We start from the raw sequence: 17566 nt of genomic DNA on the forward strand, positions 1-17566 counted from the left end.
TCTAGGTAGCTAAGCAGGGCCAGGAGGTGACAGGAAACAAATATTCAGCTTTAACTCTAAGTTTTAAAGAGGAGGGGTATAGAGAGCCATGAAATTCCATGGTTCCAATGAAGTTAGCAGAGTGGAATACAGATTGTACACTCCATCCTAGAAAATGCTCTATAGTCTTCACATCAGAGTAAGTGATGTGCAGCACCATGAGGCCACTGGAATTTGGTCCATGACAAAAAACAGTGAGGTGGCTGTGTAAGGTTTTCATATCTCTTAAAATTCTGATTCTACTCTTCCCTTTGCTCTTGTTCAGAGCACTACAACCAGCAATGGATTAGACCTTATTCCAAACTGATTTAACCATCTCCTTTGAGCATTCCATTTCTTTGCAAAAATCCAACCTCTCCCCCATTTTCAAAATGAACGTTAAAAAAAAAAGCCCTGAAGACAAAGACTTTGAAATAATAAAGGTACATGGGCTTTTCTTTTTATACTTTATTAATATCCCTTGCTTTCAAAAATATAACTTTATTACAGGCATGAAGTACATTCTTTTCATGGGTCATTTAGATTAAACACCCTCTGTGGGGAGGGATCATTTTTACGTTCTTTTTGTTCCTTTCAATACCCTAGCACAATGTAATAAGCACTCATATATTTGATGAAACACGTTATATGAAGAAATGTAGCCCTGGCTGGCACAGCTCAGTGGATTGAGCACAGGCTGCGAACCAAAGCATTGCAGGTTCAATTCCCAGTCAGGGCACATGCCTGGGTTGCAGGCCAGGTCCCCAGTGGGGGCCACATGAGAGGCAACCAAACATTGATGTTTCTCTCTCTTTCTCCCTCCCTTCCCCTCTCTAAATAAATAAATAAATAAATAAATAAATAAATAAATAAATAAAACCTAAAAAAGAGAGAGAATTATAAAATAATAATAAAATGCATGTAAATAAATAAATGTAAAAAAAAAGAAATGTAACACTCTGGACAAGTTATAGAGTATCATCTCAGGCTTATGTGGAATTATGAAGCTTTCAACAATTACTAAATCTTTTCAAAGAAAATCTTTATACTAATTATGTCTGTCCGTGTAATAAACTAAAGAGAGCCACAAATCTGGCATCCTCAAAACAGCACATTAACTATTAATGTAATGACATAAATCAACTTATTTCCTTTAAAACTTCACTTAATAATTCCAAGAAGTACAACAAAACATTAAAAGCTCCCAGTCTTCACACTAAAAGTTAGACAGTCTTCTTTGATTTTTTCTTCTCTGCTTCTTCCTTTTCCTTTTCTATTGCAGTGACCTGTAATTCAATTTCTTTGGCACTGAACATCTGAAAAGAAAAAAAAAAACAAATTGCAATTATACCAATAATTTCTCAATTATTGGTATATAACCTATATACCTATTTTATCTTATAAATATCTGTTTTCTATTTATAACTTGATGTCCTCAAATATATAATGGAATGCTCCAAAAGATTCAACAGCAACATATTTGTAACAGAACTCTATGACATTTCCACTATCAGTGTGCTAAAAAAGAAAGTTGCGTAAGTGTGATACTGAATTATATATTCTATATAAAATACAACTCTAAAACCACTTTAATGCAAGACTTACTCTATTCAACAGCAAATAACTCATCACTGAACTCCCTCTAGCCCCACCCTGTATGATTCCCAGATAGGGTTTTACTGTTTCATCAGCTCACAGAATAGCCATAAAAGATAGAGAAAAGATGATTTACACTGCTTTATTTATAACTCCTTCACTAAACACAAAGTAAAAAGTTTTTCTTTTATTTAAATCATTTTTATTGGGTTGGCCATTAAGTTCATTATGTTTTTCCATACGATAGCTCTGCAGTGCTTAGTTGTCTTTAATTTCATTTGAAACAATTTTGTTAGATTGTATTGTGACAGCCATCATATCAGCACGCATTTTTGAAAAAAACATAAAGATTTGTGAATTTTAGTGCAGGCATGTTAATATTGAAGATGTAAAATATACATTTTCAACATATTATGCTGTATTATTTCAAGAAAGGTAAAAATGTAACTGAAACACCAAAAAAAGATTTGTGGACTGTATGGAAAAGGTGCTGTGACTAACTGAACATGTCAAAAGTGGTTTGTGAAGTTTCTTGGTACTATTGACATTTTGGCCAAAGATTCTTTGCCATGGGACTGTCTCATGCATTGGAAGATGTTTGGCAGCACCCCTGGCCTCTACACACTAGAAGCCAATAGTGGGAGACAGCTGACATACTCAAAATATTGAAATCAATCAAGTTATTGGTCAAAATGAAAAATGTCTTTTATTTTACAGAAAAAACCATAATGGACTTTTGGCCAATGCAATATTTTACTTAAAATAAAAAATGGGAGCAAACTGCTCAAGGTCATACTGTTAAATGAACTGATCTGCTAGAACTTAAATCTAGATCTATCCAATTCCAAAGTGTGTACTCCATTTGCCACACAGCCTGTCCTGAAATATCATGTGGAAGGATAGTGTAGCTTCGCTGCCAGGACACATACTATCCTACCACCCATAAGTGAGAAACATGCATATAGCTGTGTGCATGTGTGTATGTCTATCTGTTGTATATATGCATGTCACAGGGCTGGAGAGGCAACTCTGGTCTCAGTGGTTCTTTGTCCCTGCAGTGTTGGCACACATGTACTCAGGCCCTTGGCAGCAGGCATGACAACCTGGCATAGTTGCAATCTCCACATTCTGTGTTCTGATTATTATGTGGGGCTGTGTAGGGGAAGATCCCATCACCCTGTCCCTATTTCTCTGATTTGCTGAAACTCAGCTGCTGCCCATCCCCATATCCCTGTCCATTGGTTAACTAATGAAATATGGCAATGTGGTGTCACAACAACAACAAATCCCTCCTTCAAAACAAAAATGAAAACCCCACACTGCTCCACACTGCACTCACTTCACTATTTCCCTTTGAAACACTTCCCCAAAACAAAAGGTATATGTAAAATAACTTATCACACTTTTCATATAGTTTCCTATTCTTTGAGTGCTTTTGTATGCTCTCAACTGAAGAGAGCTGGTTGGCAAACTACACTGTAAAGTTCTACCTAATGAACTATATTGAACCATGTTTCAAGTGTTCTTTAACCAATGAATCCTCTACCATAAAATTCAGAACAATTTATTGCATTGTTCTGAACAATTTATTTTGTAGTCCAGCAGTTTTAACCCATAATGGATAATAAAACGTAAATAAATAATAGTGTTAGATTTGTCACAAAGAAATATGGAAGGGTTATCACACTAGCTGTTAAAATTTAAGTCTTAACAGTGGCTCAAGGCACATTTAAGTGAAAAGTGGAAAAAACAGAAAAAAAACAAGAATGGGTGGAGTTTTTTTAATATAATGAAAGATAATACTATGTTAGAAGCCTGGAAAGCCAACAAGTATATAAATGGCAGTTGAATGACACTAGCTGGAAGTATATCTTGATTTCAGAAGAACTAAAAATACAGGAAGAGTAACTGCCCTCCATATGGTACCAGGAATGAATCTCCATAGGGAATATGCTATATGGATACCATTAAGGACTGATTTAGTACGTGTACTTAAAAGAACATATTCTAAATGGGACTGGTCCGTATCAGCACCTCTAGGTCTTCAGAGAACCTCTGGATCTTTACAAAGGGCTAGAGATGGGTAACTGCTTGGATTAAGCACATACAAATTAGTACAGGCCTACGAAAACAAAAGAGAAATTGCCACAGTGTCAATGGATGCTAAGGGATATTTAAGGCTTATAACGAAGATTCACAGGTGTCAATATTTTAACTTTTGTCAAAATATACTACAGTGGTTTCTTCCTATTTGGTTAATGACTTACTTTCAATGGTTGATTTCTTCTTATTATAGCAAGTTCAATGTTTTTGCCACCAGACTGGACAACCTGATGTAGAAAAAGTGCAACATTAGAATTCAAGAAACTCTGTGTTTTAATGAACAATTGACTGAGGGAAAAACTATGCTTTTCTGAATATGCTTTATAGATCACTTACTTCTAATAAAGCTCTTATTGCTAATTTGATAGCTTCATTGTCATTTGCTATAGCATCTTCTGTGTAATTCTTTTCTAGAAATTCTCGGACAGTTTTAGCACTTCGGCCTATTGCATTTGCCTAGAAAAACAGAAAATAACTCTTAGCATCACTGTGATATAAAGGACATTATGGTTACTAAATGAAGTTTAAAGGTTTACAGTGTATTCTAGTACTTCTTACCATAATTGCTAAATGAAAATTGTAGGTTTGAAAACTCAGCTAACATTTCAGCAGCTCGTTTGGTCCTACATGAATAATCTGTAGTGATGGCATGAGTAATTTTTCAAATATACTAGTGCTTTATATTGGCCAATGCTTTCTATTGCTTTAATGGCTCCCAAGTTCTTCACAGACAGAGAAGATGGAAAGAGCTGTAGCTCCAAAAGATGTGGAGAGGAAAGAAGGTATGACTTTGCAATATGGTGCAAAAATAAGACAGACAAAAGGGAAAAAAATCAACGTGAAGAAAGCTATTTACATGAATTGGACTGTACAACATTTTCTTAGAACTTAAAGTATACTAATTATTAATTCCTTATCTTCTTTGACTCTATAAGCGAGAAGGGCTTCTGCTGTTTCATTTTGCATTTTTCTATATTCTTCAGAATTTTTCATCAAATGAAGGAAAACAAACAAACAAACAAACAAACAGCAGCAAACAAACTTCCCCAGCTGCATGGCTACAGGTGGTCTAAATTCTGGACTAGTGCTAGTGATGATGATAAGTAGTAATTTACATTAATCGAGCACTTGTGTTCCAGGTAGTATGTTATGCATTTTACATGAATTATCTCACCTAACCTAACCATTTCCAAAACAGTTAAATAGGTAATATTATAAACCCAAATTCATGGATGAAGAAATGAAGGGCTGGAAAGGTTAAAATGAGTTTTCTTAACCTCAACACTTTGACTGACAAAGTGCTATTAATGTCCAGTCTTCTCATTCCAACTTGGAACAACTTTGAAGAGCCACCCCAGTTCCAGAGCTTCACAAAGTGTTGATGAGGTCTTTACTGAGTCTAACTTTTCCCTCTGTCTAATCCTGTTCCCTTTCCTTCAATAAATGCTGATCCTAAAAGCACTTTCTAATACGAGGGGAGACCCCCAAAACAAAACAAAACTAGAGTTATCTTCTGGACAGTGGGCTCCTTGTAGTACAGGCATCCTCTGCTTATGTGAGTGTTCCAGGAACCCATCTGTATCAGCGTACCAGCTGCTGGTGGTGTGAGAGGCTGTGTACGGCTTCAGTGAATTTTTTCTGAAGACTCTTTCAACACGTTTGCCCCTTTCATGGTTGATTTATGAACACACTTTCCCACTCAGCACTGAGTGTTCAGCAGATCCTGACTGAAAAAATGGCATGATGCCTGTGTCCCACCCTCCCTACTCACCTTATCTTGCCCCAATCAACTTTTTCTTTTGTATTCCCCAGATGAAAAAGTCCTCAAAGGGAAATGTTTTGCTGATTTGTTGGAGATAAAACAAAAATGGCAGAAGCACTAAAAGGCATCAAAATTGATGATAAGTTCAAAAAGTGTGTTGAGCAGTGGAAAAAAGCATTTTGACAGGTATATTGCATCTAATGGAGAGTACTTAGAAGGTGATTGAAGTTTCAAATGGAAGAATGAATATGCAATTTTTATACACAAATTCCATTTTTGGGGGTCCTCTTCATATACTTCCTAAAAATGGTGGTTAAACAGCCTTCAAAAGTCTTTTCAGTCCTGAGGTTCTATGTCTCTATGGCAGTATTTTCCAAGGAATACCAGAATGGAGAAAGGGCTCTAAACTGAAGTAATCTTGGGGGGGGTTACTGCTTGTAGGAGACGTACATGATTTTTAGAAGATCCAGAACTTAATAAAAGTCAATAAAATTTCTTTAAACAAACATCTCCCAAAACTTGAGAGCTTATTTACTTTTACCAACTAACATCAAAAGAATTACATTTTGGAAAACATTGTCTGAAGTATACAATATATCATTAACTTTGTTCCTGTTTTGAAGTACTAATGATAAGAGCAAAACATGATTCCAAAAGCTTTAATTTGTTAGTTAAAGCTTTTAATTGTTAGTTTTGTAATACTAAGCTTTGGTCATCATCTGAAAAATACTGCTTCATTGAATTATAAAGATCTTTCAAATACTGGCTCATTTGATTTCTGTAATAGCAAATAATTGTGCTTATTAATTTCATGACAAATCTCATCAGAGAAGTCTTTACTAAGAAACTGTCAAGTTCATTGTGACAAATAGATGTTTTCCAAAATTTTAATTTTTGTTTGAAAGCTTGACTATTATCACTGGCTACAAATACTGTCAGTTGTTTCCTTAAAGTAAAAGGCTTGGATCATTCCTTCTTTTTTTAAAACTGTATTTACTTATTTAATTTTAGAGAGAGAGAAAGGAAGAGACATTGATTTTGTTGTTCTATCCATTAATGCATTCATTGGTTGCCTCTTGTATATGCCCTGACCAGTGATCGTACCAGCAACCTTACCTTATTGGGAAGATACTAACTAACTGAGTTACCTTGCCAGGGTGTATCATTCATTCTTGAGAAGATATCCTGCCAAATTTCCAAGTCTGAATAACCACAGTTATTCTATCTGTTGTTCAAAATGGGCTGGTTCAGCTTGCAACTCAAACAACTGCATAACTGTTTTTCTTCAAAACTACCACTGCACCTGCAGCAGATGTGCTTTAATAAAGCACACTTCTAGTACATAACATAGAACATTAAAATGTGCATACTTAAGAATGGAGTTTTTAAATAATATTTTAAAAAACTGAGATATAATTGACATATAACATTATATTAGTTTTGGGTATACAATATAATGGTTCAATATTTGTATACATTGTGAAATGATCACCATGATATGTCTGGTTAACATTCATCATCATACAGAATTAGATTTTCTTCTTGTGATAAGAAAAAAGATTGAGATTCAATAAAATTAATAAATTGTACTGTTTCATTAAAGACAATTATGCAAAAGCTGAATTTATTTACTATGAATGCATAATGGTAAAGAATACAATGAATACTGATGTAGCTGGGTGGATCTGAAGACTACATTTTGAGATCTGCTGCTTTATACTATGGCTATGTCCTGTAAGCTTATAAGGCCAAGAAACTCCTACACAATATAGATTCCACATAACCTACCTATAAGTTTCTAACATTGTATCTTTTTACATTAAAATAATCTGGGAAAAATCCCTGTCCTAATATAGTCAAGGATTATGATTGGATGGCTCCTTGTTATTTAGTTTCAGTTCAATGAGTGTCACTTTCTTGGAGAAATGTTCCTCTGTACAAAATCTAAGTCAGCTCCCTCTTGTGCTCTAGGACATAGTCCAGCACTTCGGTTTCATCATTACACTTACCTCTACTTAATGTCAAACTAAACAAAGAAAATTGTAAGTTGCAGAGTGATATACATAATATAATACTAATTATATAAAATTTTAAAATATGCAAAACAGTGCCTATTATTTTCAGATACTTCCATGTGCAGTGAAAGTGTAAAGTTATGCATAGAAAAGTAAACATCAAATTTAGGAAAGCAGTTTCCTGCAGCAGGTAGGAGGAGATATAGTAGGGGGAGAATGAGATAAGGAGGATACATAGGAAGTTTCTCTAACATTCAAGCTGGCTGGTGGTTACAGGAGTGCTTGAAACATTATTTTCATTAGTCTGTAATATTTCACTTAAAACGTGATTTGAAGCAAATATGGTAAAGTGTTAACACCTACTTAAACTTGATGAATGTATTTTTAAATTTTGTAATCTTAGGTATATGTTTGAAATGTTCTATTAAAAACATTTATTCGAAAGCTAAACCTTGAAACTGTGTATGCTTCTCCCTAACTACTTTCACATTGAATTTCATGACTTGTACCTATTGAAGGTCTTTGCTCTTACATGTTTCCACTTTCCTACACATTATCAAAATTTCCCTCTTCACTATATCATTTTCATAAATCTATACATATTCTAAAACATTTCAGTTATTCTTACTCCTTTCTCCTTTCTTTCACACCTTAGATCCATCAAGAAAGCCTCACATCACTCCTCATTTAGCAAAATGAAACTGAAATCTAACCACTTCTCACCATTTCTAGCACTTCCACCTGCCTCAAATTACTTGAATTTTTATTATATTACCTACATCCATCCGTGCCCTCTCTCCATGAATTTTTCTCATGGTAGCCAGAAGGATCATTTTTTTAAAAAGTTACTTAATGTTTTTGTTTTGCTAACACTGACATCTGTTCCTGCTCAGAGTAAAATTCATAATATGACAAAAAGTCTGATATTTGCAGCAGGTAAATTCATAGCTTCTGATTACCAATAAATTGTCTAGGTATCTTAAAAGAAGATGTACAGCTAACATGAGTATTCAGATATTTGTGGTAAGAATATAGTCCATTGTTTTTGCTGGTTTGGTTACTTGGTTTATAAACTGTATGAGGACAGCTCAAATCAAATACTTTAGTTAATATAAGCTTAAAAATCAAGGCAATTATTTTCCAATTAATTTATATGCTTACTAAAAATAGTAAAATAAACTCTTCCTAAACCTAGTTTAAGGCTTAAGTATTTAAACTTTTAATAGAGTCAAAATCACTTAAATTCTATAATGTAGTCTTATTCTTATATATGAGAATATACAAAAATTCACTTCTGAAAACTGCCACTTGTTTCGCTAGGTCCTAGATTTTTGTGATATTAAACAAAGTTATTAGTTGAGGACTGAAACAAGAATAATGACTTAACCAAAAAACAAACTATATCCCAGGAACTATATGGAGGTAATTGCAATGTACTGACACATAAGAATAAATTCACAGTTTGTGATGCTTTGACTCTCCTAGAATAGAGGATGTATTAAAGATTTCGGTATGGAGTTTATAAGCTCACTTAATTCTTTGTTAAAAGCTGAAAGATTACATACTTCTTCTATTCAAAGCAAGCACAGCACTAACATGATACAGCACTAATTTGGAAGAATGAATGATGAACAAAGAACTGGAAATTTCTTTTAGTTGGCCGTTTGTATACACTTAGGTTTGTCACATCTTTTCAAATGTAAGGAGAAGACCCTGTGATTAATGAGCCAAAGTATTCAATATTTCTTTATCTGCCCAAAACCATCATAATTGCTGACTAGCTAAATGGTTACATAAAGTTTCTCCTACTATCAATATTTTAACAGTTTTGTCATGTCCTTGAAAGTGATAGAGCATTTACAGTGAATACATTTATTCAACTTTTAAAAACATATTAAAAAATTCATGATTCACCTTCCAAGCATGATAAGTACCAGAGGGGTCGGTCTGATATAATCTTGGGATACCATCATCATCAAAACCTACAATTAAGGCAGAAATACCAAAAGGTCTTCGTCCATTGCTCTGAGTATATTTCTGAAAAATAAAATGTTTTCATAATTACTTTCTCTATAGGCCATACAAAGACCATATCATTATTTATCAAGTAACAAATTCTAATAGTAAAGTATTCTTGCCAAAGTGATCTTCTTTACTGATTCTTAGTCTATATATCATTTGGATCCTCTTCCTTGACTTTCTGGACTAACCTCAAATCCACGATGAAATTACAAAAAAATTAATGTACATAGTCTATAAAATAAAATTCTAAGTTTACTGATATATGCTCTTAAAGTTCTTTTCTTGTTTTATATAGATTTTAGTAACATAAACAGATTACAATCTTTTTAATACAGTAGAGAACTGTATATGTCACACCATTTTGGTTGCCAGTAAAGCTGATTTTAGCGAAATATACTTTGGAATCATGCCATGGTTTACTTTGGAAGACACTACAATTATTATTACTATCAAATATTCTTACTATTATCATCAAGTATATTCTGTCTACAATATACTAAGTTATCTCTATATAAAACCCAAATAAAACACTTCTTTCAGTTCAAAAACAAGGAAATCTTCGTTTCTCTTGAAGAAAAAGCATATTTTCCCCTCACAGAAAACAGGGCACTGGAAACCAATTGTATTTTTAAGTTCAGTGCCAGGAACTTCCTGGACTTGTGCTCCAGAGAGTGGAATTCACACTAATCCTGAGGCTGGTGCTCCTAGAAGCTGTGCAGTGGCAGTCCTGACAGGAAGCTCAAGACCACATTTGTAGGCAGCTTTAGAAATTGTATGTGTATAACTTTGTGGCTCGAAATACGTTTATACCACACTTTCTTCCTGGACTTGTCTATGTATTATATCTTTTTTATTTTTACATTTCATTATATATGTATTTTAATAAGCCACTTCAAATTATAGATGCAAATAACTGGGTTACACAAACATAAATAAACTCTTAAAAAATAAAGAGTTTATGTTTTAATTTCTATGTATCTCCTAATGTTCCTAGATCATATCAAAATATGAAGAAGATGCTTTGTAAATACACCTTAGAGGACAGACTGTTAGTTTATTTGCTTAATCAACCATTTTTTAAAAAGTAAAAAGTAATACATGCACATGGTTAAAGTAATTTAAAAGTACCAAAAGTGTATCTAAAAGTATATAACTTTTTTGCCCAGAACTCAGGACCCTCCCCAGTGGCAACTTCACTGTTACAGTTTTAAAATGTCTATTTTTATAAATGTTCTCTATGCATAAATAAGAAAACCTAAAAATTACAATTGGGAATCTTGTATACACAATGTTCTACACCTTATTTTTTACTGGATAGCTTTATAACCACTGGGAAAATCAAAGCAAATTAAAAAAAGCAGAAAAATATAAAAATGTTGGACTTCCCAGCTCCATAAATTAAACTTAAAGAATAGACCAATTTTTAAATAAGTATATAATTTACAACTTTAATATATAGAATATATGGTGGATAAAAATATCTCTACATGGACAAATGGTAAAATCCATGCCACGAAGTGTTCTAAATGTTTAAAACGTATTAAATCACTTAATCCAACTCAACAGAGTAGGTATTACTGTAATGCTCACTTTATAAATAAGAAAATTGAGGCAAAATAGGCTAAGTAGTTTGCCCAAAGGATTAACTGGGAAGCAGCAGAGCTGGGATTCAAATCTCAAAATTCTGATTCCTGAGGACACATTCTTAACCACTGGAGGGCACATTATCTAAAGGGAAAATAGTTTATTTTAGGACAAATAAAAATTCACTGATAAGTGAAAAAAATAAACTTCACCACTAATTATAAAATATAATTTAAAACAACTATACAAGTACCATGTTGTGCTTATTTGCAAAATAAAAGAAAAATAACAAAAAACAATGCTGATGATCCTTCAGGGGTATAATTATGCATTGTTCGTTGCACAATAAAAATTGGTTCAATCTTTTTAGAAAGTAATTTAGCTATATATAACAAGAGTCTTAAAACCAATTATAATCTCTAATCTAGTAATTCCATACTGAAAATTAATTTAACAATATAATTCAAAAAAGAAAAATAAAAGCTATTTCAAAGATAGAGTAATGTTATCAAAGTAGCAATTTGAGAGCCAATGAGCCAGAGAGGGAATAAGAAAATGAAAGAAACTAGAAACAACCTAAAGAGTTACTGATAGCAACTAAAAACAAGAGGTTTCGGCCAAGATGGAGGCATAGATAGAAATGCTTTACTTCTTTGCACAATGTAAAGAAGGATAATAACCAATTTAAAAACAATAAATAACCAGAGGTGACAGAAAATCAAATTGTATGGAACTGTGACAACCAAGGAGAAGAAACATTCACCCAGACTAGTAGGAGGGGAGGAGATGGGAGACGGGCAGCTGAGTGGACAGGATCCACAGCAAAGCGGTGGACCATGCTGGTGAGGTGGGGCTGGCTGAATAGGAAACTAAAGACTCAAACCTGTAAATTACTGTGGGGACTGCAACAGCAGGCAAATCTTCCAGTCTCACAGGAGCATTCAATGGAAAGTGGGGCTAAAGTGGAGCAAGCCAGCGGCACTGTCCCCTCTATGGCCCCTTCCTCACAGACAGTGCCACAATGCAGCTAAGAGGGTTGTCCCACTGTGGTGAATACTTAAGGCTGTGCCCCCTACAATATAACAGGTGTACCGAGACAAAAAAAATATGGTTCAAATGAAAGGAAAGATCAAAACTCCAGAAAAAGAGCTAAGTGATGAGGAGATAGCCAACCTATCTGATGCAAAGTTCAAAACACTGGTAATCAGGATGCTCACAGAACTGATTGAGCTAGGTCGCAAAGTGAAGGAAAAAGTGAGGGCTACACAAAGTGAAATAAAGGAAAATGTACAGGGGACCAACAATGAAGGGAAGGGAACTGGGACGCAAATCAACAATTTGGAATAAAAACAAGAAATAAACAGCCAACTGGAACAGAATGAAGAAACAAGAATTCAAAAAAAATGAGGAGAGCCTTAGGAACCTATGGGACAACTTTAAGGACTCCAACATCTGAATCATAGGAGTGCCAGAAGGAGAAGAACAAGAGCAAGAAATTGAAAACTTATTTGAACAAAAAATGAAGGAAAACCTCCCCAATCTGGCAAAAGAAATAGACTTCCAGGAAGTCCAGGAAGCCCAGAGGGTCCCAAAGAAATTGGACCCAAGGAGGAGCACACCCAGGCACATCATCATTAAGTTACCCAAGATTAAACATAAGAAGAGAATCTTAAAAGCAGCAAGAGAAAAGGAGATAGTTAATTACAAAGGATTTCCCATAAGACTATCAGCTGATTTCTCAAAAGAAACCTTACAGGCAAGAGGGGGCTTGAAATAAGTATTCCAAGTCATGAAAGGCAAGGGTCTACACCCAAGATTAGTCTATCCAGCAAAGCTATCATTTAGAATGGAAGGGCAGATAAAGTGCTTCCTAGATAAAGTAAAGGAGTTTATCATTATTAAGCCCTAATTTTTAAAAAATATTTTATTTATTTATTTTTAGAGAGAGGAGGGGAGGGAGAAAGAGAGAGAAACATCAGTGTGTGATTGCCTCTCATGCACCCTCTACTGGGGACTTGGCCTGCACCCAAGCATGTGCACTGACTAGGAGTTGAACCTACACCTCTTTGGTTTGCAGGCCAGCGTTCAATCCACCCAGCCACAATAGCCAAGAGACCTAGCCCTTATTATATGAAATGTTAAAGGGACTTATCTAAGAAATATTAGAAGATCAAACCCTATGAACAGTAAAATGACAACAAACTCAAACTATCAACTGAACCTAAAAAAACAAAAACAAAAACTAAGCAAACAACTAGAACAGGAATAGAACTAGACAAATGGAGATTATGTGGAGGGTTTTCAGTGGGGAGGGGAGGGGAAGAATGCGGGAGAAGGTACAGGGAATAAGTAGCATAATTGGTAGGCATAAAATAGACAGGGCGGGGAGTTAAGAATAGTATAGAAAATAGAGAAGCCAGAGAACTTATACGTACCACCCATGGTACACCCATGAACTAAGGGGGGATAATGCTGGAGTGTGTGTGGGGGGCTGCAGGGTGGAGGAAGGATAAAGGGGAGAAAAAATTGGGATGGCTGTAATAGCATAATCAATAAAATATACTTTAAACAAGAATTACTGATAGCAACTAAAAACAATATTATAGGCATACCTCTGAAATATTGCAGGTTGGGTTCCAGAGAATTTATCACAATAAAGCAAGTCATAATCTTTTTGCTGGTGGAGGGTCTTATTTTCAATTTGTAATAAACGCAACATCTATGAAGTGCAATAATGTGAAGCACAATAGGAGGAGGTCTGTCTGTATTTAGTTATATAAGGACTATATTGGCACATATAAAAATGCATAACACAATAAGTGAAAAAACACTTGTATATATCATGATTATACTTATGTTAATGTACTTACTCATGAATTCAGAAGTCATACCTGAACCTGATTAGTTGTGTTTAGGTTTGTTGGTAAAAGAATCATGGGTACTGCTTTGGTAAACTCTAAAAAATGGTTCTCATTACTTTATCCCCAGAAGTGAAGAAATACCCTTAAAATATTAGATTTCTTGCTCTTTGAAATTTTAATATAATTCTCAGAACTGATACTGATTGGGATGCCTAGTGATCAAGTCAATTCATTCCACTGGAGTAAGAGTGTGAATAGGAAATTTGAGAAAGAATAAGGAATCTGGTAGATTTAACAGACTAAATGATTGAAGTATTTTCATGACTAGACCCATTTATCATTATAAAGGAGGAAATTTAAAGCAATTTGTTGCTATATTTATTGGCTTACCTGTTTTAAGGTTGCTATGAAGCGAGTTATATATTCTACAGTGACTGGGTCCTCAACTGTAAGCTTATGGCTCTGGCACTCCACGCGGGCTCTGTTTATCACTACTCTAGCATCAGCAGTCAGTCCTATAGAAGTAGTTGATACATTAACAAAAAGAATGACTTCTTTCATTGTCACAAGCAGTTTAGCTACCATAAACCCTTTCTTACGATGTCCTTTGTTTTTTTAATGTGCATCCATTATAAAGACTTTGTAAAATTCATTCATTTGACATTCTATTTTCTTCAGGCCTTAATTTGATGCATTCTGATTTACTTTTTAAAGAAAATGGTTTTGAAGAACAATGGTTAAACCCTAATGTTAAATAAACTATTTCCCAAAGATTAAAATGGTTTCATTCACAATAGCTAGGCTGGTTATTTGGGTTTATTAAGTATTTTTTAAAAAATCTCTGTAGTCATATTTTTAAAAACCTTTTTTGGGGAAGACAGCAATGGAAGATAGTTCAAAGGTTGATGGTTTATCTTGGTTCCCAAACCAATATACTTATTACCTAAACCACAGAGCAAGCTGCATTTATTATTATGAAAACAATGAATATTACACTTCATTATCAAACACATATTCATTGAATTCAAATTTCATTCAATATAACTGTGAAATATCTCTTCTTAGCTTTTTGTCTAAGATTAAGGATTTGAAAATCAAAAATGTTACAAAAGAAAAAAGAAAACACCTTGCTTTACTTTTGTCTTGCCAAAAACATCATGTAATTAATTCCTAACACTTCTGTAAGGAAATAAAATGTTTCAGTTAAAAAAATAATGAAGTGAGCAAAAAGTTAAACAGCTGCAATGGATGCAAACATTTCTATTAAAGACTTCTTTGCCATTTGACCTTTCCAAGGCCATTTTGTTTCCTTCCCCACGCTGTTAAAATCACTTTTCCCAAAAATTCATTCCCAAAGTCTTTGAAACATTCATTTCTCACATAACCATCAGTATTTTGCAGTTACAAACTCTTGTTCTTCTACCATATCATTTCAAATCTTGTTTCTAGAAATCTGAAAGGACTGCTAGTCTCTGAAGATGGTTAATAGCAGTCAACAATGAAGAAGCTGTCAGAATATGCCACTATTAAGAATCACAATCACCCCTGGCTGGCATAGCTCAGTGGATTGAGCGCGGGCTGCGAACCAAAGTGTCGCAGGTTCCATTCCCAGCCAGGGCACATGCCTGAGTTGCAGGCCACAGCCCCCAGCAACCACACATTGATGTTTCTCCTCTTCCTCCCTCCCTTCCTTCTCTAAAAATAAATAAATAAATAAATAAAATCTTAAAAAAAAAAAAAGAATCACAATCAGTTAAGGGGAGAGAAACTGATTCTCTTCCTTTTGCACATGTTATCTGAGATAAGGAAGTGGAATGATATTGATTTAGCTTATCCTATAAATTAAAAGTTTCACTCATTTAGAAAATACAATCAGAAAGGAGATTTCTAAGTATTTTCCATTTATAATGTAAATACGATATAAAAGTAGAGAAACATAAATATATCAGACTTAGAAAGTTCTATAATTGATTCAGAGGAAAAAAATTAGTGATAAATTTGCCAAACCATATGAATAACATAGTTGTGTGTGTGTGTCTGCTTTTAACATAAGTGGCAATTATGCTAATCAATACTAAATGGCTAGGAAAAAGAACAAATTCTATTTAAAAATAGCAATGAATATTGTAATTTCCCTTTGTTTATAAATAAGCAAATACAGAAGAAATGAGTCCTCAGTCTAGTGCTCTTAAATTTATATCACAGCTTTACCTGAAGATATCACAATGTAAAATTTCTATTATTAAATGGAATTCCACCTGCTACATGAAATAATTTCTTTTCAAATTCTTTGATTTTTTTCTCCTAAGGGCTGTTTTCTGAACATCAAAAGCACAATATAACAATACCAGCAAAAGAATGTAATTTTTTTTCAAAATGGAACTTTATGTCTTTCTGATATGTGCTCATTCTAAACTATTCCAACAGAAGGAATAAGAGGTAACATATAATTTCACAAGGTATAAATAGAATTGTATCATACACATTTTTTGTAGCCTATTATTTTAAATATATATTATGGATACTTTCTCATGCCAGTACATACAGATCCTACCACCTTCTTTTTAAATTGCCACTAATTAATAACAATAATAACAATGATGTAGTAGTAGTGGTAATAGTAATATTTGTTAAACACTCACATATGCCTGACATTGTTCTAAATACTTCTTATGTATTTAGAACATGTATACTTCTTATGTATACTTCTTAACTCAATCCTTGTAACAAGTAGACATTATCAGATGATTAAACTGGGACAAGGAACAGTTATATACTGTAGGGAACTGCTTCACATGCTGTGGAAATGTAGCTCAGCCTCCATGTGGAAAACCAATGTGGAGCAAGTGGCATGCAGGACCATGCCCACGGAGAGGTTTTCCCATGGGGAACCAGGCCTGCATTGTACCCTGACTGCTATGAGACTTGCTTTTGCTAAAACTCCCTCACCCTGAATTGAGGCAGCAAGCGCTTACTGCAACTTCCTCAAATCTGAGCTAAACCTCCCAAGTATGGAGTATGACCGGTTCAACTACTTTTCCCCTTGGTCTGCAACATCCTCCTCTTTGAAGTAATTAGCAACATTCTTCCCTTAGTTATCTGTAAAAGTTAATCACTTGTAGCAAACCTGTGCATAGTAAATGAGGACTACCCTTCATGTAATGTACCCAGAAAAACAAGAAAAGCCTGTCCAGGCAGGGGCTGGGGCCCTCTTTCCCTCTCCAGAGAGTGGCCATGCCATCCCTTTTTCTTCACAGGACTTCTGTTGTCTGCGTGTATTTGTTCACGAGCAGCCACAACATACATGGATCCTGCTGGCCAGGATCTGCATCAATATACCTTGCCCACAGTCACAGGAGTAGTGGACAATGGAGTCTGGTGTAGAATTCAGTTGGTATGATTCTCAAACCTGTATTTTTAAGCAATTGCTTATATATACCATGATTTATTACACCAATTCTCCAATAATATACATGTAGGTATTTTCTAATTTCAAAAATCAATTGACAAGTGAGGAAAATATTAGTGAATGATTATTTTACTCTCCAAAAATGTTATATACACATTAAAATTATTTTTACATTAAGGTTAGAAAGATATGTTTA

The 17566-nt window shown here is 34.3% G+C and overlaps 1 protein-coding gene across 1 annotated transcript in view; it reads right to left on the reverse strand.

Annotated features, from left to right (window-relative positions):
• Positions 1–1030: 1030 nt before the first annotated feature.
• The window catches only part of PSMA8 (proteasome 20S subunit alpha 8), a 38903-nt gene continuing 22367 nt past the window's right edge, over positions 1031–17566 (reverse strand). Inside the window, exons 3-7 of the mRNA XM_028524692.2 lie at positions 14352–14476; positions 9409–9531; positions 4054–4173; positions 3882–3944; positions 1031–1334 (exon numbers count right to left, since the gene is read on the reverse strand). Coding sequence (XP_028380493.1) covers positions 1242–1334; positions 3882–3944; positions 4054–4173; positions 9409–9531; positions 14352–14476 — 524 coding nt within the window. The 3' untranslated portion in view covers positions 1031–1241. The remainder of the gene's footprint in view (positions 1335–3881; positions 3945–4053; positions 4174–9408; positions 9532–14351; positions 14477–17566) is intronic.

Source organism: Phyllostomus discolor, chromosome 9, assembly GCF_004126475.2.
Source record: "Phyllostomus discolor isolate MPI-MPIP mPhyDis1 chromosome 9, mPhyDis1.pri.v3, whole genome shotgun sequence".
Taxonomy (NCBI): Eukaryota; Metazoa; Chordata; class Mammalia; order Chiroptera; family Phyllostomidae; genus Phyllostomus; species Phyllostomus discolor.